Consider the following 25,143-nt stretch of genomic DNA (forward strand, 5'->3'; position numbering starts at 1 on the left):
GATGAGGCCCACCACCGTGGTGTTGTCTGCAAACTTCACAATGTGATTGTTGGTGAACCTGGGGGCACAGTCATGTGTCATCAGGGTGAGCAGCAGAGGGCTCAGGATGCAACCATGAGGGGAGCTTGATATCAGAGGTGTTCTGTCCGACCCGGACTGACTGAGGTCTGTTTTTAAGGAAGTCTAGCAGCCAATTGCAGAGGGATGTATTGAAGCCCAGCAGATTACGATTATACTAGAATCATCCAAGGTTCACATTTAAAAAATAACCAACTTCTGAAGGGTCTCTGACTCAATAATGCCTACTGATGTTTTCTGAAGGGATTGTTTTATAATACCTCTGCTTTAGAATAACAGCAGACTGATAGTTGTAAATCAAACAGAGGGACAAAGTCATTAACATATGACACCGTCTAACCCAGGTGACTATCCTTCTACTACTATTACTTGTTAATTACACTGTCAGGCAGACGGGACCAAGTCATTGTTATACAAGTCTCAAGTGAGTTTCAAGTCTTTATCGTCAAGCTCAAGTGAAGACAGTCAAGTCAAAGTCAAGACAGGTAACAAAAGTCAAGTCCCAAGTCTGAAAGTTCCAATTTCAAGTCCTTTCGAGTCTTTTTGCCTTTTTTTAATTAAGTTTTATTATGTGTTGTTTGTAAATGATTGAACATATGTAGTGAAACCAGCACGAATAATATTTGATAATTAGCTAAAGTCAGTTAACGTTGGATACCTTATCTAGCGAAACAAGTTACCTGCTGTTGCAAGTCCCCATCTGTGAATTGCATATTCCTTTGTGCAAATTGTGTAATTAGGTTTATGTAGATGTGAAGACATTACACTTAGGAGCCTTTGATTGGCTGTGCGGCAACTCACATAGGGGGAGAGTGATTAGTGACGGAGAGAACGTCTGCTTTTTTAAACATAAGTACAATTAATTAATTATACCCTCTATTTAAATGATAGATGTAAAATAAAGTATTTTAGAGTAAACACAGGTACAAGTCCTGAGTAACTGATGTAAAAGTTCAAGTTAAGTCACAAGGCTCACAGCATTTTTTCCAAGTCAAGTCTTAAGTCATTCTTATGTTAAGTGCAAGTATAAAAAAAAACAAATTTCTGATGTTAAAACTTATTTTGAGAGTTAGAATATTAGAAACGATGGAAAAGAAAAATGAAACTGTAACTGTCCCTGTTTCTTTATTTAGTAGTGATATCATTTAATTATTTATCTCTGGGTTGGAAAAGTTAGATTAAAAAGTAAACACATTACATCTTTTGACTCATTTGTTTTATAGTGATGAACGCTGTTACAGTGGAAACAAAAATCTTTTTAAATCAATGACTTGATGTAGAGTGTTTAGTCTTCTTACATAGAAAAGTTTTAAACTAATCTGCCTGGAGTTTTTTATTCAGTTGACTCTTGAGATGACACTCTGTTAATTGGCACCATATAAATAAACAGCTCAAATAAACTGCTGGCTCTCACACTCACACTAGATGTTTCTCCCATAATATATGCAATTAAATTTGACTGATGGTTTTAAGACCAGGAAGATTGTTGAAAGAGAAATCAGTCAAAGCTTTAAAAGAATATGGAGATTGGTCAAAAACAGATCCGTCCATGTATAAACTTCCTGGTGCTATTAAATAAAACATATGAACTGTTGCCTTTTTTTAATTAATGGATCTCCAGATAAGGCACAAAAATACACATTTCAAAGTCAAGTAAAAAAGATAAAAAGAAATCCATATTTATTTTAAAAGATCAAAGTACAATATCTTCAAATAATCGCTACACATTAATGAAAAAAGAAAGAATAGGAAATAGACTTTTCCTGTCTGCTGTGCAACTCCAGCTGTTGCTACATTGATAAACCCTGATGAAGTTCTCTCACACACACACATTCACACACATACACACACAGGTAGAGATGAAACAAACATCTCTAATGGTTAGGGGTTGTGAAAGTCGTGAGGGGGTTCCAGAGAGAAGATCTGGAAGGTGTTTCCGTGTCCCCGCAGGCCCATTCCTGTAAAGAAACAAACACTTAGAGGCAGCCTATTAAGGGATGTGCAATGTCATTTCCTGGGGCAGGGTTCATATCCTACCACTGCTTTCATTGCTAAATATATTCTCCTGTTTTTGAGACAGAGCTTGTGATGTTGCAGAGTAACACGAAACAACAAATGTGAAGCTTTTGGCTCAGTCTTCACATCAAATGTAGTTCTAAACTTAAGAAAATAACCAGGATTTGTTGAAATTTTGAAAAGTAAAAGTAAAGAAGGCAAAGCAGCTCTGTTTAATCCTCTACACTTATGCAAGTGTTAAAAAAAAATGAGAACATCTCATGGAGAACTTCCATTAATCATGCAAAAATTAAACAATTAAGACACAACTGTTCTCCTAAGACATAGACCTGCTGTCTAAAAGAGGCTTTCTAATGGTAACGGTGAAAGAGCTGCAGAAATCCACCCCAGAGCGAGTGTGTAAACGACACACTAGCCTCTATGGAAGGCTGACTTTTGCCACAATCCATATAGAGAACAATGTACACATGATAAAAATGCTATAGTTATACAAGACTAGGCTTGTCCCGATCCGATACGTGGATCGGATCGGGACGCCGATATTGGCAAAAAAATGCGTATCGGCAAAGCATGTAAAATGCCGATCCAGACTGCCGATCCAGTTTTTTTTTTTAAATCCGGTCCATATTTTCCAGTTTCGCCGATTGAAACGATCCATTCCACTATTTTGCGCCAGTGTTTCCCTGTTTTGCATTTTTATTAAAACTTACGGTAATACTTGCACCTTTAACTGTTTACGGTTTTACTGCTCACTGTGCAATTTCAGATTGCTATTCGCAATTTTGTCCAGTTTGTGTTTATCTCTTAATAAACAGGTAAGTTTGTTGTTACCAAGCATTGTGTTTTATTCAATCTCACCTAATTTAGCTGGCTAGATGTTATCAAGAGTACTAAAACCCTTTTCAACATGAGTCTTACAACTAAGGCTAAATACTTTAACTTAAACTTAAATACATGCTCGGATAGGCTGGCATCGGCCAGTATCGGTATCGGATTGGAAGTCCAAAAACAATATCGGTATCGGATCGGAAGTGCAAAAACCTGGATCGGGACATCTCTATACAAGACTAACATTGACACTTTAAACCTACATGTAAACAGGCTATTTGCTCTAACCTTAGCCTGTACAACCTGACTGAATAACGCAGGGCGTAATTCAGTTTGGTAAGCCTCCGTTGTCTCAGACCAGATCTGGCCGAGCCAATGAAAGCGTGGAAGGCTGGATTTTATGATGCCTGACTCTCAGTTCCAGAATTACCCATAATGCAGTAATGCTTTTCTGCTAATTTAACAGAAAGCTCAAAACCACTATGGAGCAATCTTGCAGTGTCAATTAGGAAATCCAACAAAGTAAAAAAAAAAAAAAAAAAGAAACCACTGGACTTTGCTTTCCAAGTTTGAAGATGTTTGATTCCCATCCTGGAAGCTTTCTCAATTTAAAATATCTGGAGTAATGTTGAGTTCTAGGCTTACAGAGTGGCATAAACTTAAGCCTTGTTATGACTTAGAAAGCATGCAAAATGAACCAAAAAACAGGTCCACCCCTTAGTAATAGGGAGTAGCTGAAGTCGCTGTTGGCCTGCAAAACCCGATGCTCTCCCATGCATCTGAAAAGGAAGTTGTTAGGGTCTTGGTCGGCCTGGCGACATGTTTTTTTTAACTTGCATGGCGATGAGGTTGGAAATAATAGCAGGAATGGATTCAACTCCATTGCTGCCTTGTAGATTTTTGAGACCTGGAAGACCTGGAGTCCCCCCCCCCCCCCCCCCCCCCCCCCCTGTATAAAGTTGTTTTTTTCTCTCTTAACATAAATAGCTTCCTTCACACACCTTTTAAACCACATATCTTCTTTGTCCAAACTGTGAACATTCTGGTCCTCAAACAAATATCTTTTGTCCTTAAGGTGTAGGTGGACAGCAGAGTCTTGTCTGGAGGAAGTCGCTCTTCTGTGTTGGGTCATGCGCCTGTGGGGAGGTTGTTTGGTTTCTCCAATATAAGGATCCGAGCATTCCTCACTACATTGAAAAACATACACCACTCTGTTCATCTTAGGTCTGCGAGTTTTGTCCTTAGGATGCACTTGCCTCTGTCTAAGTGTCTTGTTTGGTTTGAAATGTACTGGGATTTTGTGTTTAAGGAAAATATTCTTGAGTTTTTCAGAGACTCCAGCAACAAATCGAATGGCGACGTTGTTGCATTTAATCTTCTCACCGTTATGTTCTCCTGTGTGTCTATCGGATTTCCTTGCTGATTTGACAAATGCCCTGTCAGGGCATCCACCGGTTTGGATGGGAAGCGAAACGTCTTCAGACTTGGAAAACAAACTCCAGTGGTTTGTTTTTTAGCTTTTTTAACTCTGTTGATATTACTATGACCTGGATAACTGAGAATCTTTACCACCATAAATCAGGAACATAATAGAAATCAAACTTTATATACTCAGACTTTTTAGGAAAAAGTAGTAGTTATCAGATTGGTTCTAACCTCATGAGGCGTACCCTGCTGATCCCACCTTTGAAATCAAACTTGACCAGCTCTTTACCAGACTGATACTCCTTGTTTTTGGCATATCAGTCTAGCTACTCTAACCCTGCACTGTAGAAACATCCTCGACACAGTGACAAACGATAGTGACAGTATCATGCTTTTGATTTGTTTGAGGTTGGTCTTCCAGCAAGGGCCTGCACGTGCAATTCTTTTTAGAATGTGTAATAAATGGGCTTGTTGTGGTTGATTTACAAATATTGCTGCACAAATGTTAAGATAAGCAAAGGGGCCACAATAAATTGAGCAGGCTGCATGTTCTGAAGGCAGTTCAGAATGGTCCTAAAAGAAAGATGAGGTTCTAAGCCATGTGGTAGGAGGCAAAAATAATTATATAACTGGATGTAATTTATAGAGAATGTTACATTGGTAAAGAACAAAAGCAAAAAAATAATAAAATGGTGAAAATAAAAGTTTAATATAGAAAATGAAAGCTTTATCTGGAGTCTTAAAAGCCAACACATCTCATCAAACTGTTTTCAACTCACTTTATGATCTTCATTGTTTTAAAAAGAGTCTGTGTCAATGTTTAATTCACATCTAATTATCTTCCACGGCATCGCAAATCAAAAATAATTGCCATCAGCCTTTTTTCAGGGAGATCTGCATGAGATTTAAATGTTTGTTTTTCCTTTATAGGAAATAAAAACTTATTTGTCATTCAGCAGCCCAGAGAAATGCTATTTTTAATTAGGCTAATTAGCATCATAGAAAGCCATACACACTTTGATTTATTCATGTGCAACAAAAGCACATATTAATGCAAGATGTAAAACATAAACCTTAAATAATTTTTTGTTCTGGGAGAAACCAGCTGGTGGCGACTGCATTCTGTTGTTTATGATGGCTGCCGAGGAGCGGTGCACAACGAGACAGCCTGGAGAGAGCCTTTAGTCTGTGGAGAGCCTTTCATCAAGCTAATTAATGAAAATAATTACACCTAATGAGAAGCATGTGCTAACAGTGCACAACAACACTAATGAAAAGCAGTGTGTGTGCAGATTTGAGTAGAAATATGTTTTAGAGAGGCGATGGGCTGATTTGTAGTGATGAATGAGTCTGTTTACAGCAGAGCGAGCATGAAAGTTTATTCCTGTTTGTAAGAGGAATCTACAAACCGAGGACACGAAAATCCCTTTCATTCCAGCAAAAGAAATGCAAAATCTTCCTTCCCCTGTCACTGTGAATGTTCACACAAACCTGCAATTCCAGAGACAATACTAACAAGGTGATATTTTACATGTCTGTTTATAAATCTTACTAAAACTTAAAGAAAAAACTGACACAGGGATCCTACTTGTTTCCTTTCCTCAGTTCTTTTTAAAGTTATTCACACATTTGCTTCTTTTCACCTGTTTGCAGATTGTAACATCAAATATCAATGTTGGAGCAAGGCTTTACATAGTTATTACACAAAATGCAATTTAACTGAAAAGGTTTGTGGGTGTATTTACATTTATGCCTCTGAGTCCATTCTCTGAAGGATCCCTTTTTCCATTAGATAAAGGTTGAACTTTATGAAACTACATCTCTACCCTATCAGACTGCATGAAAAACATCTAGGAGGATTTTTTTTTTTAAACTCACCTCAGATTTAGCTTTACACTCGGACTGGAACGTTCTGATGCATTAATATTCATCTATTGTTTGCTTCCTGTTGTTGTCCTCCTAATAAACTAATCTACTACAGAATCAGAGCCACCATAGAATCTAACAGTTTTTCATCTATCATTGCCTTTATATTCAGCCCATCACATCTGGCCAGTTGACATTTGTTCTGATAAATACACATCTGCACAGCTTGATACTACCACCTCTGCTGTGTGTTTTGGCTATATTTCTATCATGTCGGACGTAAAGTTCAGCTTTTTGCTAATGGGACCAAAGCAGCTGCTTCCACATGGTTGCTGTATTCCCTATGGTGTTTGGCATAATTTCGATTATTTTCTTTCCACTTTTCTTTGATTCTTGTTTTTCGTTATTCATCAAAATTCTCTGTTAATCTTAAAAGCTTTCTATTCATACTGACAGAAAAAAATAACACATACATAGGCTATTTTAACTGACTAGCTAATGCCTGAAAGGAAATGACGGCACTATATTCCATCAAAGGTTATTAAAGTTAAGAGAGTTGAATAAAAACCCACAGTTTCATTTATCTATAAGTACAAAATAGAAAGATGTACCTGAGAAGTGAAACTGGTTCGTCTGAGAGTAAGATCTGAAAAAAAAAATTTATACACTTTAAAGACATCCCCTCTGCATGGGTGATTCCCATGCAGTTTGGAGGGGATGTTTTAGTCTTATAAAAGCAGAATCGACAAAAAAGGAGGTCTTAAAGAGGAAATTAGATTCTGTGGAAGAGAACTTACCAACAATGTGATCTCGAGCGTGCACTTTTGTCCAGAACTGTGCTTGTTTCCTGGAACAGAGCAACAAGAGCATCTCTTAATGTAAAAAAAAAAGTCTACAAGCATTTAGGAAATTAATTTCTTAGAATATGCATACATCTAAATATTTACTACTCTATAAAAAATATTTATTCATTGTATGTGGGGAAAAACACTGTCTCTGTGCTCTGCAGGATCCATTATTGATTGATTGATTGATTGATTGATTGATTGATTGATTGATTGATTGATTGATTGATTGATTGATTGATTGATTGATTGATTGATTGATTGATTGCAGTGGCGGCTGGTGAAAAATATTTTTGGTGGGGCTGATATAGCCTAGTGTATGTCTCCAACTAATCCGGAATAAGAATTCAAATAAACAATTGGACAATACATACAATTTAACAGTAATGATTTAATTTACTAAATAATAACAGTAACAGTGATGATTTGGGTCACTGTGACGGGGTTCTTTGGCCTCCAAGAATCCAGTCTCAGTCGGATTACCGGTGTTGGTGATTTATTGAGCTCAAAAACTCAAAACAGGGTGCAAAAGAAACTAAACATGTACAAGATACTCTGGGCCTCAGCCTCCCTCCAGTTACCAGCAATGTAACAAAGAAACAGAAAACAAAAATTGCCGCTTTTCTTCCCACAGCCCTCATTAAATAGTTTAAGCCCCTACCCTCAGGCTCTCTTATTTCTGATTTCTTCTCATGAATCAGTTTTGTCCATATATTACCTCCACAAACAATTGATGTACAACAACAAATAATTTTTACAACTTAATTCTTTTACACAGATTCATTGACTTATTCAATTACACCAAACTGGGTTTGAACCCAGCTAAGACGCAGCCAGACTAAAGATGACAAGTCCCCATAGAATAAACATGTACACACCCCACCCCACCCCCCCCCCCCACACACACACACACACACACACACACACACGGCTAACCCCAATGAAATATTAAGTGTGCACCCTCAATATGCCAGCAGGTAACCAGGAACAGCTTGTGTGTTTTAAGTTCATGGAGCTACTGGTCTCAGCGCGAGTGTATTGGTCCTCACAAACAAAGTATAACAGGAATGTGTGTGTGGCGCGCAAAGTTAGAGAGGTTGTTTTAAGCGACGAGGTGGATTCGTCACAGTCACAATAACCATGACATGAAATTTTCCTACCCTACAACAGGGATGTTCTTCTGGCAAACGGGTAGATAAATAAGGATCTCACCGAATTTGGTGGAAGCTGCATCTCGTTCGTTACATTCGCCATCTTCCCTCTAATTGTCTGCACCTGCGCTTGGGTTCAGAAGCCTGTTAAAGCGCAGTATTTTCAGCGCCCCAAGACCATAAAGTTCCGAGACGCTGATTGGCCATTAAATTCACCTAGCAATAGTACATAATTGACAGATTCTCTGCAAATGTGGGTCAGTCTGACCAGCGCCCCAAGAACAGAGACGGTAGGAGTCTGTCTGTGGAAATCCACAAATTAATGACAGTAGATAGGGAAATGTAGTTTATATAATTTGTTTTGCTTATAGGTACACAGTCTAGAGAGTAAAACTGACATTTATGAGTTAATTTCTAAAAATATATTTTACGTTTCTCTCTTCTTATCAGGGGGGGCGGTGCCCCAGCGCCCCCTATGGGCCGGCCGCCACTGATTGATTGATTGATTGATCTCACAATGGAAAAATGTACTCATTACATCGGCTCAAAAGTCAAAAAGAAGAAGAAGGTGCCAAAAGGAGGAAAAGGTGCATGGAGGTATATACAGTATTTATAGTGTATCCACATATATATTTATATGACAGCTGAAGTCTCTTGTATAGCAGGATTATTATACAGGGTTATTGCACAGGGTATTAAATTAGGGCTATAAATCTATTACCTTCTCTTTTTTTCCTCAGCAGCTGCTTTTACTTTAAGAAAGTGAAAATGAGAGAGATCATGATTTTTATAGAGGAAATATAAAAAGTTAAAATTAGACATTTTATACGGGATATACCTTTCCTCTTCGCAAACATTACCGCAAAAACCAGCGAGCATAGAAATAATACAGCTGCAGAGAAGGAGCCCAGTAAAAGAGGCCAGTCCACGTCTGCTAAAGGAAAACAAAAATGTTGTAAAGGCATTGTTGTCTTTCATTCATCTTTTCCCATTTTAATGAATTAACAAAACAGAAATCACTGTGGCCCACCTTTCGATGGTGGAGGGGAACCTCCTGAAAGATGGAGGGAAAGAAGCCGTCAAAACTCTATTAACTGAAAATATTGCTGATGGTGGATGTGTACTGTAGGTCCGTACCTGTGCTTATAGCCAGAGGGATACTTCGCTCAGAGGGGCTCCACGAGCTCCCTAACAGCGCACTGTACTGACACTGATAAAAGGTCACTGGGGAGTCCTGGACTGGCACTGGGAATGTGGCTTGATGGTGCAATGCATTTGCATGGTAAGTTGCCACAGGATGTTCGTTACCAGCTACATAGAGTGAAAACAAGGAACCGGGGTATGCAGGGGATCCTCTGCAGAGCATATGCCACACATCCGTCTGCTGCTGGAGGATGAGGGAGGGAACAGGGAGCACACCTGGGAGCAGAGAAGTCAACATCAAGCCTGAGAATATTATCCCTTCAACCTTTAAATCACAATAACCTCAACCAGCAGTTTTTAACTTTTTAAACATATGGCCAGTTAGTCTAATAGAAAACATTGCATCACAACTAAAACTATGATCATGCAAAGTGGTAGAGCATTTCCGTCATTCATTCTCTTGGTCTTTTCTCTTGAGATGCTCCATTTCAACTTCTTGAATTATAATATTATTCTGACAAAAACATTTGTTTGCCATGAAAGAAAAGTGCATCAATTTAATTGAATTGAAAAATCAGCAAATGAGATACAGGAAAGCAACCTGCATATCACTCTAAAAAAGATCCCGATAGTAATAAAAAGTACATAAAAGGTTTGTGCTCTATGGTCCAGTCGGAGAACCCTAAGCATCTTCACCTATCAGAGCATTTTAGTTTTGTGTTTTGCAGGAGAATCTTCCTTTCTGAGAGGATATTCACAGGCACTGTCACTGCTCTCTTTAGACAGGCACATCCCCACAACCCTGCATGTATCACGTACTGCAGTCTTTCAGCCTTACAAAATTAAAGAACATGGAATGTAACTCTTACTAAAATATGTCAAGGTTATATAAAGCCCTAAGTAACACTCCAATAACAAGCACATACAAGCAAAAACTACTGGTGTTCAATCACCTCTTGAACATTTTAGACAGTGATGTTAACTTTCAGGAGAAATACTGCCACTGATGATGGTGTCCACCTTAGCCAGCAGATATTAATTTCAAATGTAATAATAACAATAAATGAACTTTATTGATCTCACATCGGAGAAATTTACCACTGCATTAACCTATTTCCTTGGGAAGCAGTAGGCTGCCATTGTAGGGCGCCTAGAGAGCAGTGTGGGTGCTGTGGGAGTCTGTGAGAGTGGGGCTCGAACTCCCAACTTCAGGATTCGAAGCTCTATGCGCTAACCACTAGAGGGTTAAACATTCACCTTTTTAATCAAGACCATGAGACTGGCTAAAAGTAAAAACCTAACAGAGACAGAAGTCTTAGAAATACCCTCACCTTTAATGGTAACATGTACCGTGTTGCTGACAGATGAGTTAACCAGCCCCCTTTTACTGTTGATCTGGTAGAGGCAGGTGTACTCGCCCTCCTCCCCTCCTCTTAATGGGCCCACATTAAAGACTCCTGGCTGTGGTTCAGAGTTCGACATCTGACTGGCCTGACGCTGTGGGATGACAGATGTCACTCCTGTTTGCGCCCTCAGCAAAAGATAGGTTGCAGGTTTGTTAGACTGGGACTGCAAATGGTAGGAGTGAGTGGGGACGCTACATCGGAAGTGGAGCGTGTCTCCCAGTTCTGCCGCCTCGTTGGAGGGCTGTACGGATAACACTGGTGAGGGGAATGAAGGAATGGATGGAGTTGGGCCTTCAGCTGTGGGGAAAAGAAGAAAAGAAACATCCTGATTTTGTGATCATCCCTACTGTCTTTAAAGACAACCTTGACCAAAACAATTCTTCGTCGGATCAGACACAAAATTGGATTCAGTGTTTTTTTCAGGGCTTTAACATGTGTTTTGGTTCCCAAGAGGGCACCTTAGCATGTGTTCTTCAACAGCTTGGCCACAAAAGGGGGCAACCGCCCCTCTGTGCACCCCCTGTGGACGTCCCTGTACAAATAACGAATCCAAGCGAGATCTAAAACATGCATAGATGTGTGTCAAACTCCAAGCTTTTGCACTAAAACGTTAATTCCTGAGCACATCTATAGATCAAGATGTTGTTTATAAAGGTGAAAAAGAACTCAGTACACTGATGGTGCTGTCATTAGCATATGGGGGATCAATTATAACGTTTTTTGGTTTGTTTTAGAGTAAAGACGTTTGTTTCAGTCCAGTTTTATACATTGATAAGAAGACCAATTAAAGGCGAAGGGAAATCATCCTGATTGCTGAAGAGTGCAAGCGAAGATCGTCGCCACAGGCTCATCAAGGAGCTACATGTCTTACAAGTCAATTGCTGGAACTGGTTTTCCTAACCAATCTGACCAGATTGGCTATGTAAAGTACTTTAAGATGACGGATATTGTGAATTGGCACTACATAAATAAATGGAATTGAATTGAGTGGAACGTTGTCCACTTGGATGAGATTGTGGGTTCGACCGTAACAAATGGTAAAAAAATATGTACATATGTTGTATCATTTAAGATCAAATGGAGTGATTTCAGAGCTTTACATAAAATACCAAAAGAAAAATACCTGAAGTAAAATGCAGATTGTCTGATTTACAATATTGCAAGAGGATGCTCTTTTTTGGTGTCTCCTAGTCAAGCTAATTTTTTATAGCAATATCATCTGAATAGAGAAATGACTGGAATGGCTTTTAAAGCAACCTTGTTTTACGCTTCAAGGTTGTAGTAAAGCATATTTAAAAGCCTCTGGCATTCAAACAGAAATCAGAGAAGAGTGGATTTGATCAGCCATACAAACGACCTACTTTATTTGATATTTATCAGTATTGGGTACCAGCTGTCCAGGATCAGCACCGCCTGTCATCCAGTGACTGCTGGAGATAGGCACCAACCCCCCTCTGCAACTATGAGACAATAGATGAATGATTTGTCACAATACTGCCATATTCCAAGCTCCTAACTAAACTTCCCTTCATGAGCAGCAGTAGTGGAAACCAGTTTAGATATGATTGATCTTTTTGTCTGTATGAAGCTGTCAGTGGGTGTGTAGTTCTATATGAAGCACAGGATGTGACAGCCGCTATCCACACCCACAGAGCTGAGGACAATAAGAGACCACAGACAGCACCTGCATACTGAAATGCGTTTTTGTGGTTAGTGTAGACCGGATGGGAGTGTTTATTTTATACAGAGTGTTGAATCTCAACTTAAATCAGCCTTACACATACATCTGCTGTTTTTCTTCTTTATATTATGCTTTTATTTCTACTGAACTGTATTATGTGTATCATTCATAATTTATCCGTAAGCAGTGATTTTTGTTCCACAGTGAAAAAAAGTACAGAAATATACTTAAGAATTTCCCAGACTATTTTTCTGAAGAAAACAAAAAAGGCTATCAAGCAATCAAATAGGAAAGTGGTAACACAGTACCTTTTTGTTTCTTAAGTTGTAAGTAGGGACTGAAGAGACTGTACATTCCCTCTTGGTTCTTGTACAGGCAGCAGTAAAGATAGTGCTGGCCTGATTTTGATTCTTCCATCCTGACAGTGAAGTAAACCTGCTCCTCAGCATACTGCAGTTCATGCCAGTCAATCTCAATAAAATGAGAAAGTAAAGCACTAAATTTAATCGGTACACATTAAATACAATACACAAAAAAGTTAACTTTTCAACAAAGACTTCTAATTACTTTTTCTTTTTCTCGGTACAACATGAACAGAACCCCATGGTGACCCTCAGGGGCTCGGCAGACCAGAACTACAGAGTCTCCTGACTTTGAATAGATGTCCAGGGTTGGTGTTAGAAGCGCTGGAGGAGATGTGGAGGCTGAAAGCAGCTCTGCATGAAAGAGAGATCAGATAGAGCTTACACAACTACCCTAAAAAATAACAGCATCATCTGCAAATGTGCAAATCAGTGATTTCTACATCAGGTGACATTCAGGTTGAAATGCTGAAAATTACAAAACTAAAAAGAACATTTTCAACTCTCTCTCTCTCTCTCCCTCTCTCTCTCTCTCTCTCCCTCTCTCTCTCTCTCTCTCTCTCTCTCTCTCTCTCTCTCTCTCTCTATATATATATATATATATATATATATATATATATATATATATATATGTGTGTGTGTGTGTGTGTGTGTGTTCTTTCAAAAGACACTTAAAATACAGTTTGTTGTAATACATTTTGTGTTGTAAATCAAAAACAGGGAAAGTTCAACAGACATTTTCCACAACAGACAGTATATTTATAAAAATGAATCATTTAAAACAGGTCTATGGTATGATTCTTACCCGAAAGTTGTAACCACGTGAGAAAAAGTGGATAAAACCAGAGTAAACGACCACAAACCCACTGCATCCTCGACCTTTAAAGAAGACCGGCTGAAGCAAATAAGGCACCTCCAAACATATGCTTTATTCTCTGCCTCTCTCCTCTGTCTTCCTCTCTCTGTGTTTTCTTAATGCATCTGACGTTCTCTTGAGTACAGAGCAATGGGGGAAGTCAAACCTGTAAGCACGCTTCCTTTTTTGGAGATCATTGGTGGTCATATGTGGTATGATGCAGGAAAAACAGCACAACTTGACCTCAATTACAGCAACACTCTGAGGAAACTCTAAAGAAACTCTATGTCAGCATAAACATTACAATTTATAAACCAGTCATGCGATTACTTAAAGTTTTCTTAAAGTGCAATGTGTATTTCATTACTTTGAGCCTCCTTCAACATTTCTTATATTTTTGACCAAAAAAGAAAAAAAAAGGATTTTTAACACAAGCTAACAGTTGCTGCTTTTTGAGGAAAAGTGAACAAATCAGAAAAGTATGCAGCAAATAGCTGAAAACTTTCCAACAGTTGCCAGCAGTAGGTGGTATAACAAGTGGAAGACAGCTGTGAGAAATACATTCTTAAAAGGGTGCTGATGTTGTTCTCTGGACACATGAGATATTTGTCCCAGAAAAAATATCATATGAATGTATCTGTTCCTGTTTATTTAGATTTGGTTAAGATCTCGCTATGCCCTTTAATTGGAGTTCTGTCGGTTCGAGCCCCTGCTCTGGCTTCCAGTGTTGTTGTGTCCTTGGGCACCTGCATTGCCCACTGATGGTGGTCAGAGGGCCCGGCCGTTTGGCGCCAGTGTACAGCAGCCTTGCTTCTCTCAGTGAGCCCCAGGGCAGCTGTGGCTACAACGTAGTTTGCCACTATCCGTGCTTTGTGTGTGCGTGAATGACTGAATGTAGGGTAAAGCGCTTTGGTTAAGTCTCCTGACTAGAAAAAGCGCTATATAAGTACAGATTATTTACCTTGTGTTAAGCATCTTTGTTTATCCAGCATAATATCTTCAGCCAAAGTCCTGTGAATCCCTGATACTCATCATATTACCATTTGGGTTTTTTTACTAAGCAGGGATCATCTGACTGTATTTGGTCAGGAAAAGCCCTTGATTTCACAGGTTTCCTGTTTTACCAGCATGTGCAGCATTTTCACATTTTTGGTTCGAAATATTTTAATACTTTTTTTGTTTTTTGTAATCTATTTATTATTTTAAAATCACCATGACAAATTGGCTGACAAATTTCTTCTGCTGCTAAAAGGACAACAAAAGGTAGGAGAATAAAAATTTTAAATAAAAATGTTTTTCTAAATTATCTTTCTTTTCATTCCCATACAGTCCAAGTTGGCACATTTAATCCAAATGGGATGAACTACACAGAATAATTTATAAAAATGTCCAAAAGAAACATATAATAACCCCTTCAGTAAGCCTGAATAACTGGTACCATAATAATACAAAAAATGGCAATGGTCTATGGTCTCCCAACTGTCATCATTTCTGCACTTTTTAGATCTATTTAAAAAATTTTTTTGAGTTTTCTTTGTTTCATTTCAATTTTTTTTGTTGTTTTCTGGTTGTATTTGAGATCTTGTGTATTTCTTGTTTACCCTCTGTTGCCGTCTTTGTCAGTCTCCTTCCCCTTGCTCCCTTCTAGATTCTTCTATCCACACCTGCTCCCAATCAGTTGATTACCCCAGTCTTTGCTCTGTTTGGCATATATTCTCCTCTTAAGTTACTGTTTGCTGGTTTCTCATTGTTTCTTTGCTCCTTATGTGGGTTTTCCCTGACATCTTCTGGTTTCTGATTTTCTGTATTGTGTTATTTTAGTATTTTTGCTTCAGTTACCTACTTTTGGTTTTTAAATCTGCAAGAAACCACCTCCGTTTCTGTCAATGCATTTGGGTCGCCTAAATTAAACAAGTATTTACAAGTAATAGTGTATTCTATTAAATACTAGAAAAGCAGTGTGAGAGCACAGGCCTCTGCCAAGCAGCCAGTTTCCCCCCATATTTTGATTTAACCCTAAAGCTAAAACTTGCACACACTTGCACTCTTTGTGTCTAAAACATTATTAATTTCTTGAGGCGTATTTTTTACATACGTTTAATAAATAAACTGGTTCTGACAAACTGCTTAAATATTCTTATTTGATATTAAATGTTTTCTAAAATATTGGGAAAAAAATTTTAATCAACACATTGGTTTATTGCTTTTTTATGAGTATGTCATAAAAAATAAAATCAGTTTACTAGAATGTATAGCTGACCATTAACTTTCTTCTGTAAAAAAAGAATCAGAATGCATATAGAAGATGCAGGTTTCCATACAGCAAAGGCTCTGCTTGTTTTATTTCTAGAAAGACTCACAATATGATTCCTATGTTTTTCAATCGGTGCATATAGACTTCCCTGCTGCTTGCATTGCCATTGTTCTCTGCATGTCAGCATAATTGAACTGTTCCCCAGCCTGATTGGCTCCCCAGTGAGGTGGCGCTTATCAGCGGGAACATTGTGGAGGCGCTGATTAGCTCCTCTGGGAAGCGTTTCACTGACCCGGGGAATGGTGAAGCGAATGCATATAACTCAAAGCTGAACATTTTGGTAGATTCTGTACAGTACAATGATACATCCTGCATACATACTAAACTGTTCAGTGTTATTGTACATTTTACATCAGTGGGAATGTTTAAAAGATTAATCTCATCCATGCACCTAAGGTACGCTGTTTGTACAGACTCAGATTAAAAACCTAAAGCTACATTTGCACAGCTATAGCATTCATATTTTCCCTTTTTTCCACTGTACTGGGTTAGAAAAAGCAAAGGGGTCCTGATTTTCCATGCATGTGTTACCATTGTCCCATATAATCAAATCCCACAGGTTGCCTCACTTACTGTGTAAAGTCACATAAAAAATTTCCAATCTCAGGTTTGGGTTTTCTTTGTTTTCTATCTGCTTTGCCCTTTTAAGCTGAGATAAGCTGATGAGTCCACCTTTTAAATAGAATGAAAATCTAATTTCTTCTAGTAAGGATCTTACTTCCTCTCACACAAGTTTGAAGATCGCTTGTGGGAATTCACATTGGTATGTTATACCAATTAAGGTTCAGTTTTCTTTTATAAAAGCTCTATCCTTTTTCTTAAGCCCCAAAATACACATGAGCATTCATGGTGGCATCTATTATGGTAAGTTAGTAAGGTCCTATCCCATAAAACACTTTCACCTCCATGAACTGCAAAAAATCTAAATCTAGATAAGTAATTTTTTTCTAAAAATAAGTGCATTTGTTCTTGTATTGAGGAGGTAAAAGAGACATTCTGCCAATGGAACAAGACAATTTACAGTTAAAATAAGAAAACACAATTGCATTGTCTTATTTAAAGTGCATATTATCTAATTATCTTACCTTAAGACTAAAATTACTCATTCCATTGGCAAACTATCTCATTTTACCTTCTCAAATTAAGGGTGAATACGCTTGATTTAGGAAATTTTTACTTATTTCTAGATCGTTTTTGCACACGGTTCATGTAAGGCTTATTTTCTGAATTTTGTGAATATATTTTTATGCCAAACATGCTCTGTTCTGGTTTCAATTAAACAAACTTTAGTCTTTTCTGCCAGCAAATAATTTCAGAAATACATGTTTTTGTCTTTAGTATTAGTTTAAGTTGAGCTTCGTGTTTCTCTCACAGAGCAAAGACTTAATCTCTGCACGCCTCCCAGTAAAAAGTCAAACTTGTGCCTCATTCTGATTCTACTGGCATGTATCTTAACATCATCAGCTGCAGGAGTCTCCACTGGGTACTATGATGATCATGGCCAGAACTGGACATGATGGCGTTTGCTTTGAGCAAACAACAACGATTAATGATTATAGTTGTGTAATTTTGATGACATAAAAGCACCTTCGTAAATTATTAAACACTTCCTTTGCTACAATATGTTTTTGATAAAGGCAACAAAATAACAGTATAAGTATAGCAAGTGTAAATAATCAAAGGGGAAAAAAGAGCAAATGTATACTTACAGCAAATAAATATTTGTGTAAAAAAGAATAGGAAATGATAAGTAGTAACTCCTAAATTAATAACATAAATTAGTTATTACATCATGATGAGATTTGGATGAGTTAAGTCCTGCTGGATGATAATGTGTTTTAACTTTCCTCTAATAGCCGACAGCTTGTGCTGCACTGCAGATTCCACTTGGTGGTGGTGTTCAGCTGCAATACCAAGACTTTCAGCTTTTCAGCAGCTTTCAGTACTTTTACACCACACTTTCTCCTCTTGCAGTTAAATGAACCAAAGCTCCTCCTGATTTTTACTGTGATCAGACAGCATATCTAATATATCCTCTATACTAGATGCACTGTGTGTTTGTTTTCTTTGCGTCTTTTATTGAACCAAGCATCAAACTGGGTTTTGGGTACAAAGAGAAGTTATCTTACTGAGAGAGAAAACTAGAAGTACATGTTTTATATTCATATGGATTTACAATATTCAGTACAATACATCTTCAGTCTCTTTCAGATAAGAAAAACGGCCTCTAAACACTCCAATTTGACATGATTTGATTATGTTTAATTAGTGTTTATATAAATAAATTGTATCAGATGCTTTGTTTAGCAAAGTATAGAGAGTGCTAATATCATTTTCATTTTGTTTGGAGAGGTGATTTCACTGGTTTCAACATGTCAGCTGAGAAGTGCTTTTAAATATTCACCCTGTGAAATGCAACACTATTGCTGCCTTTTTAAAAATGCAGAGCTTCCCTTTTTCAACACTTCCCTGCCGGGCAGATCATTTACATAACACTTTGTGTCAAACGTACGTAGAGTCCAGGAAGGACAGACGGAGGGACGTGATTGGTTTGTTAGTTTGTATCTCAGTTTGTCGTCACATTAGTCAACTCGCTGTTAAAGGTTTAGTTCCTTCATGTGCTTAAAATTTTTAAATATTATAATAGAAAGAGGAATTCCCAGCAGATACTTATGTGTTCATCTCTTGACTATAATACAATTGAACTTTGTTGATCTCGCATTGGAGAAATTTACCTCTGCATTTAAACCATCCCCTTGGGGAGCAGTGGGCTGCCATTGTGCAGCGCCCAGGGAGCAGTCTGGGGTTAAGGGTCTTGCTCAGAGAGCCAGAGTGGCTGTCTGTGGCAGTGGGGCTCGAACTCAGAGCCTCTGGTATCCAAGCTCTATCCCCTAACCTGTAGACCGCCACTCATCCATTTATTTACAAAGTTATCTTAAGGAAACACACCTGGACAATCTACATCATAGTTCCTAAACTCTATTTAAATCAAGGCAAATTTTCTTTCATTTCTGAGAAACATTTCTGTTTTTCTCTGTCTTTGAAGCTCTGCTTGCAGTTTACACAAAGGCTTATATATATGCTTACTTCATTTCCTCAGAGGAGTTGATTGCACCAGTCGTTTGTTAACAAAACAAGCTGTTTTTGTAGCTGTAGTATTTGGCTCCCTGTAAAGAATGTCAAAATTCTCGTATGAAAAAGGCACTGCGGACGGTTGAATTTGAATAATGCCATGTTAGGTGTCTTATTTCTTGCAGCGACTCTCGGTTGAATTCATATATTTTGAATTTCCACATGCTGTCATATTCCAGTCACGAGATTTCATCGATTTTGTTGGCCATTTGCGAGGAACCGTCACAACGCCGCTTATAACTGTAAATTATGTGGTGTAGTGCACATTGTGTGTTCAGGCCCAGTTTATGCTGCAAGTACAAAGTCCTTTGTTGTTTTGTCTCCATCAACTTTGAACATCTAGACCAGGAAAGTTCTGGGGCTTTTTTTTCTTAAAAATCTTTGAAGTTTAGTTTGATTTAACGAAGAGCATCCATCTCCAAAGATTTATATTTGGATTTTTATCTGGGCTTTGACTAGGCCATGCTAACAGGTAAATATAAGTGATTTAATTCATTCCTTAATAGCTCTGGCTGTAAGGTTTGGCCATGTTGGAAGGTGAGCCTCCTCACTAACCCTAAGTCTTCTATAGTATGTTTGTGTTCAACTTTATCTTTATCAAAGAAAAAAAATCGCAATGTACCTTATGTAGACAGAGATTATGTTGAAATTATAATAAAAAAATGATGGTAAAGATATTTACCAATTTTAAAAAAGCACACTTGTACCTGACAGGAGTTATTTTGGCATGTTCCTGTATTATAAGCCCCATCAATCACCCCATGACCTTTGACAACCATTTCAAACTTTTGAAGAGAGTCATTCCTAAAGCATGATTATCCCACCACCATGTTTTTCTCTAGGGATGGTGCATCTTAGGAAGAGGTCTGCCATTTTAAGTCACTAAAGACCTATTATATTTACATGACCTTTTGAAAAAAGATTTATTTAATTTTCTATAAATATGTATCACATTAAATTTTTCATTTCTAAAGAGCCAAATTTTATTTATTATAGATTGTAAATTAAAGAAAAAATAGTCCTTCCGCCATAACAGGATGCATTCTATTCTATGAGATCCTGATATATTTGGAACAAACGAGATGTGTAACAAGAAAAATGCACATAGTTCCAAATCTAATGTAAGAAAGATAGATCTTAAAAAAATGTGTCAATGCAACACTGTAAATGAAAAAAATAACCGAAAACATCTTAAAATCTGCAGTACTGTTTGATCTAGATTTAATAATTTGATAAATCTTTATCTTTTTTTATCTGGTGCTATTAAGAGCCATTCTGGAAGGTAAAAAAGAGAACTTGTGGCTATAAAACAAGAGCTGTCAGACCCTGGACTTCATGTATGTAATACAAATGTCAATAAATCATCTGGCGGAAGCCGTTTTCTTCCATATGTTGTTGGCTGTATTCCCTACCTGGTGTGTGGTTAGCGTTAATCAACTTTAAACAGGATCCCTTATGGCTTTCTTCTTGCCATAAAGGCCAATGGAGGACTCCATTATTAATTGTTCAGATTCTCCCTCCTGAGCTGTAATTGTCTGATGCTCCTCAAGAGAAACTATAAGATTATTTACTGCTTAACCATTTATAGGGTCTTCAGTGAAATACTTTGAAAATCAAAATTTTAAGCCAATAGAGTTATTGGAGGACAGAACAAGACCTTGTTACCTTTGTAACATAAAAAATATGGATATTTTTATTGCAAAAATTAATTTCAATGTAATAACAAAAAACAAAACCCAAATATATTAAGAAAAATAACAAAAGTGCTTCTATAAAAAATTCAAGAAAAACACTCTGAGAATAAAGGTTAAGGTTATGTTTTTTGGTACAACATAACCTTAGAGGCACTAATGCTGATGCTGGCCCTTACAGTTTTTAGTTTATAAACCTAAATACAATTGTTAACTAGGATTATTAACTTTTTAACTGTACTTTTTAAATTAGCTTTTTAACTTTTTTTCTTGACTTGTTTTTTTTTTTTTTTTTTAGCTTAATTTTGTAATAGGTAATATATCATTCAAGGGCTCATCTAATTGGTCAAATGCCAAAATAAGATGTACAGCCATGTAGCTGTATCTTTGCTGAATGGCTGGATATAGATCTAGTGCTTCTAGACCTCACTGAGGGACGGGGGTCACTCCATTTGTAATGGTATGCAAGTGATCAAATATGCAAACCTGCCCTATAAAGGGTTAACAATTTAAACCTTTTCTTAGTCTGTGTTGTAGTAATTCAAGTAACTGACCTACTTGTATTTAGTAGAACGGGGAATTTTAAAACATGTTGAGAGGTTTCTCAATTGTAGATATCACATTTAATGGAATAAAGGTCCTTGCACAGTGACTCCTTTTCAGATTTTTTATTTTACTTGCTGCATAACTTTTTTTGTTGCCTAGTTTCAACATTACATTTAGGCTTGAAAGATTTCAAGTGGCTTAATTTGTAAAAGCGTCCTGAGTGACCGAGTAGAACGAGGAATACCGGCCTCCCTAGAGAGCCTTGCAGAGGTGTGTTTGTGCATGTCAGGGTAAGGGAAAAAAGGAAACATGAGAAGAGTCTCATTACTGTAAGAGGAGTTGTAGAAGAGGATTTATTATTCCACAGTCTCATACCGTTTGTCTTCTTAAAAACATGAACTCTTCCTCCCTCATGCCTGGTGCACTAGTTTCATTTATCATTTACAGTGAACCAGAATTCACTCCAGCACCTGCTGCTGAATTTTTCACCTGCAAGCAGGTGTTTGGGTTTAACCTACTTAAGTGACTCTCAGCTAGGAAACAAAAGCAAGAGAAAAGTCAATACAGCCAACAATGTTTAAAAAGATAACTTGTAAATATTTAATGAAGTGGAAAACATGTCTGGTTTATCAATACTGTTGGTATCTAATGCAGTATAATGTGACACAGACAAATGATTCCGATGCATTAATGCGCTCTAATCAAGACTACTTGCAGTAGCTCTGGTTGTATGTTTAGAGTCATTGTCACTGATCTCTACCTAATCACTGGATTGCTGATAAGCCAAAGAAACTGAAGTTCCCTGTCGCCATCTTGTTACTCCCCACTCTCATGCAGTTGTGCCATTAAAATGCCTACGTGTGTAGAATTTGGCTGCAAAAACAAGCAGTTTTCTGGCTCTGGGTATACAAAGCAGGAAGAAGCACAGGTTATTTTACAGCCAGTGGATGCAATGCACAGACACAGCATAAAAGTATGGCATCATGCATGCACAATTTGTAAATAGAAAAATATATAGCATAGCACTATAGCATTAACAGACATGTACTTGTTATTCAATTTTGATGAAAAATCTTGGAATAATATGTAATATGTAATTACCATAACATTGTAATCAATACATTTATGTTACATGTGAATCATCAAGTTAGCACTTTTGGAACATCATCCGATGGTGTGTTTGTGGATGTAACATTCTTAATGTGTCACTCTTTTAAAACACAAATTTTATTGTGATGGATTTGTAAATATATGTTATATTAGAGAATTTATAGACTTCCAACTGAATATGCAATGCAATGTGCCCATTTTTTTTTTTTTTGCCACAAATTACAATAATCTATTTATGTGAGTAAACAGCAAGTGTGGGTCAAAGTGATGACTTTATCTTCATTTTAAAAGTCTTAAGCCCCTGCTGAAAATGAGAAATCATTATTGTTCGATGCTGTAGCCCACGTATTGTTAACATTACAACCTGTGTGACTAGGGAGTATCAATATGGCACCATATTCTACCAACGGGCTATCAGCAATCCATTGAATAAATATAGATCAGTGGTCATTGTCCTGCTGGAAATATAATTTCTCCACCATCGTGTTTAATCATGGAGACGGTTTGCCCAATGATGCCCAGAGATAATTTTTCAAACACAAAATTGAGTTTTATTCTCATCTGACCAGAGTTCATTCTTCAACATGTTTGGGGTCTAGAGATTCATTAAAGAGATTAAACTAAGCAATAAGCATTTAAGTTAAAGTGGCAAGAGATTAAAAAATAAATCTAATTTGGCTCCAATTCTGGAGCCATTTCAGCTCAGAAGCTAAAAAGTTCTGAAATCTCTGCTCCACATGATTTGTGGACAAGGTTTACCGCATTGGCCAGTTTTAAATGCTGCAGCACCAATACCCACATAGCTGAGTTCAGGATGGTGTTTGTGTGTCTCTCTTTTCTCCTCTCATCACAGAAGGTGCAGCTCTGCAGCTGCAGCCCATTAAGGCTCTGCAGGAGCTTAAAGAGGAGCTGGGTACACAAGGAAAATTGTTTTGCTCATATGAGCACCAACCAGACTCTCATCTCCTCTGTGTTTCACACTCACTTTAAGATTTTACACGTATCTCTTGTCTCTCTTTGACATTAGCCTACTTTCTTCGCCATACTCAGTGTTCAGACTCCAATAGCCTGCTTCCTCATTTATGTCTGGGGAGAACCCCATCCCTCTGCCATGTTTCTCCACCTGTGGATTTGATCACCTCCTCTTCCTTCCTCGAAGATTATTTCACAGAATCAACCTCCTAAAGCTGCCCTGGAATCCAGTCAATCCAAAATTGTGACCTCTAAGATTGATACAGTTGTTTAGATGTATGAAAGTGAAGCTCAGAAAAAATATATGGAACACTCTCAGTTGTAAATAACATCATTCCATGAAATGACTGAAGTTGGTTTCCTCTGACCATATTTTATCTGGCTTTGATGAAAATCAGCCGTTTGTGGCCCAGATTCATCTAGCCAATGCAGAAACATATTTAATTATTTATGCCTCTTATTTCTCTGTTACTGTGTGAAGATATGACTCTTATTCTCTCATGGGTTCTTGGCTGGTCAGGAAACTGATCTAATTTGTCATTTGTTCTATACTAAATACTTTAAATTTAATCAACATCAGAAGTGTTGGATCAGCCTACTCTAGTTTATGTTGTAAGATAACGTGAGAGTTCTGGTTTTCCTACCATGAAATATACATTTAAAGCAGCCGGAGCGATGGTTCGTTATTATTCATGATAAGGTGTAAGATATGAACAGCTGCACTCAAAAATATGCCCTCCAGAAACCATGTTTTTCTCTGCTAACATACATATTTCTGACACACCGCTTGTCTAAAGCATATCTGCTTTTATGAACTTCTCTCATCCTCTTCTCCATTTTAGGATTCCTTTGAAACATTCAGGTTTTTATTACTGCTTGACTTTTATTCTTTCTCCAGATCTTTTTCTTCCCTTCTTTTCCTGCTCGGTTTCTACACATTAACTCCTCTGATTAACAGTGAGGAGGAGATAGCGTTGCTCTGTCATTCCAAGTTTTTATTATAGAAGTGAGTCAAAAGAAATAAGCAGACAGCGAAAAGAGAGTGGAGATAAACATCAGAAGAGTGTAACATCAGTCATAGTCGGAACAAGAGTAATACAAAAACAGCAAGGAAAAGGGAACCAGTGAGAGACAGAAGGAGGACAAAGGCCATGTTTGTTGTTAATCATTGTTTGCGCTGCTGCCAGTGTGGCAGAAGCAACATGACACATCCTCTCTGACCTTCCTCAAAACCAGGTGTTGGGTGTTCGCTACCATTTGACACTCTGTTTCTAACTAGAAATAAAGAAATTTGTGTAAAGGTCAACATCCACTTAGCTTCAATGTTTTCATCTTTTCGCTCATAGACGTACAAACATACTTACAACCCTTGACATTTATCTCACCTTATCGTGTTACAACCACAAACATTAATGTCTTTTAAACCCATTCTTACAAACTAAAATCTGAAAAGTGTGACGGATATTTGTATTCTGTCCCTTTACATGCGATTTACCTTGTGAAAACGGCATATGCCAGAAATAAGCTACAGCAAAAGAGAATTCAGATTTCAGAGTGTTGTGTATAATCTCAGTATAAAGCCTCTGTTTTCTCAATATGCGTTCTTGAGCGTTCTCGTATGCTCGTTTACTCGTGACACGTCATCAGCCTCAGCCCGAGTGCCGTTCCAATTCTCGAGAACGCCAGATCGAGAACGCACCAAATCCCCGGATGTTGTTCTC

The 25,143-nt window shown here is 37.7% G+C and overlaps 1 protein-coding gene across 2 annotated transcripts; it reads right to left on the reverse strand.

Annotated features, from left to right (window-relative positions):
- Nucleotides 1–1,732: 1,732 nt before the first annotated feature.
- On the reverse strand, nt 1,733–13,783 carry LOC119788250 (alpha-1B-glycoprotein-like). Of its 2 annotated transcripts, none has more exons than XM_038292460.1 (11): nt 13,607–13,783; nt 13,007–13,155; nt 12,748–12,910; nt 10,684–11,055; nt 9,347–9,628; nt 9,240–9,263; nt 9,048–9,140; nt 8,931–8,961; nt 7,011–7,060; nt 6,825–6,859; nt 1,733–2,036 (listed from the first exon to the last, which is right to left on the reverse strand). In XM_038292460.1, the coding sequence occupies exons 1-11, from the start codon at nt 13,671–13,673 to the stop codon at nt 1,953–1,955; spliced, it is 1,350 nt and encodes a 449-aa protein (XP_038148388.1). In that variant the 5' UTR covers nt 13,674–13,783; the 3' UTR covers nt 1,733–1,952. The 2 variants fall into 2 exon arrangements, with proteins under 2 accessions (XP_038148388.1, XP_038148387.1); XM_038292459.1 differs by having other exon boundaries at nt 9,048–9,143.
- Between the last annotated feature and the right edge of the window lie 11,360 nt (nt 13,784–25,143).

Source organism: Cyprinodon tularosa, unplaced genomic scaffold, assembly GCF_016077235.1.
Source record: "Cyprinodon tularosa strain WSP-4 unplaced genomic scaffold, ASM1607723v1 ctg312, whole genome shotgun sequence".
Lineage (NCBI taxonomy): Eukaryota > Metazoa > Chordata > Actinopteri > Cyprinodontiformes > Cyprinodontidae > Cyprinodon > Cyprinodon tularosa.

What these genes read in the sequence shown, in the direction of transcription:
- LOC119788250 (XM_038292459.1), bottom strand. Translation starts at nt 13,673, where the DNA reads ATGCAGTGGGTTTGTGGTCGTTTACTCTGGTTTTATCCACTTTTTCTC. An exon ending in TGTACCGAGAAAAAGAAAAA is followed by an intron (nt 12,911 to 13,006) that starts GTAATTAGAAGT and finishes CATTTTATTGAG; the next exon opens with ATTGACTGGCATGAACTGCA. An exon ending in ACAACTTAAGAAACAAAAAG is followed by an intron (nt 11,056 to 12,747) that starts GTACTGTGTTAC and finishes TTTTCCCCACAG; the next exon opens with CTGAAGGCCCAACTCCATCC.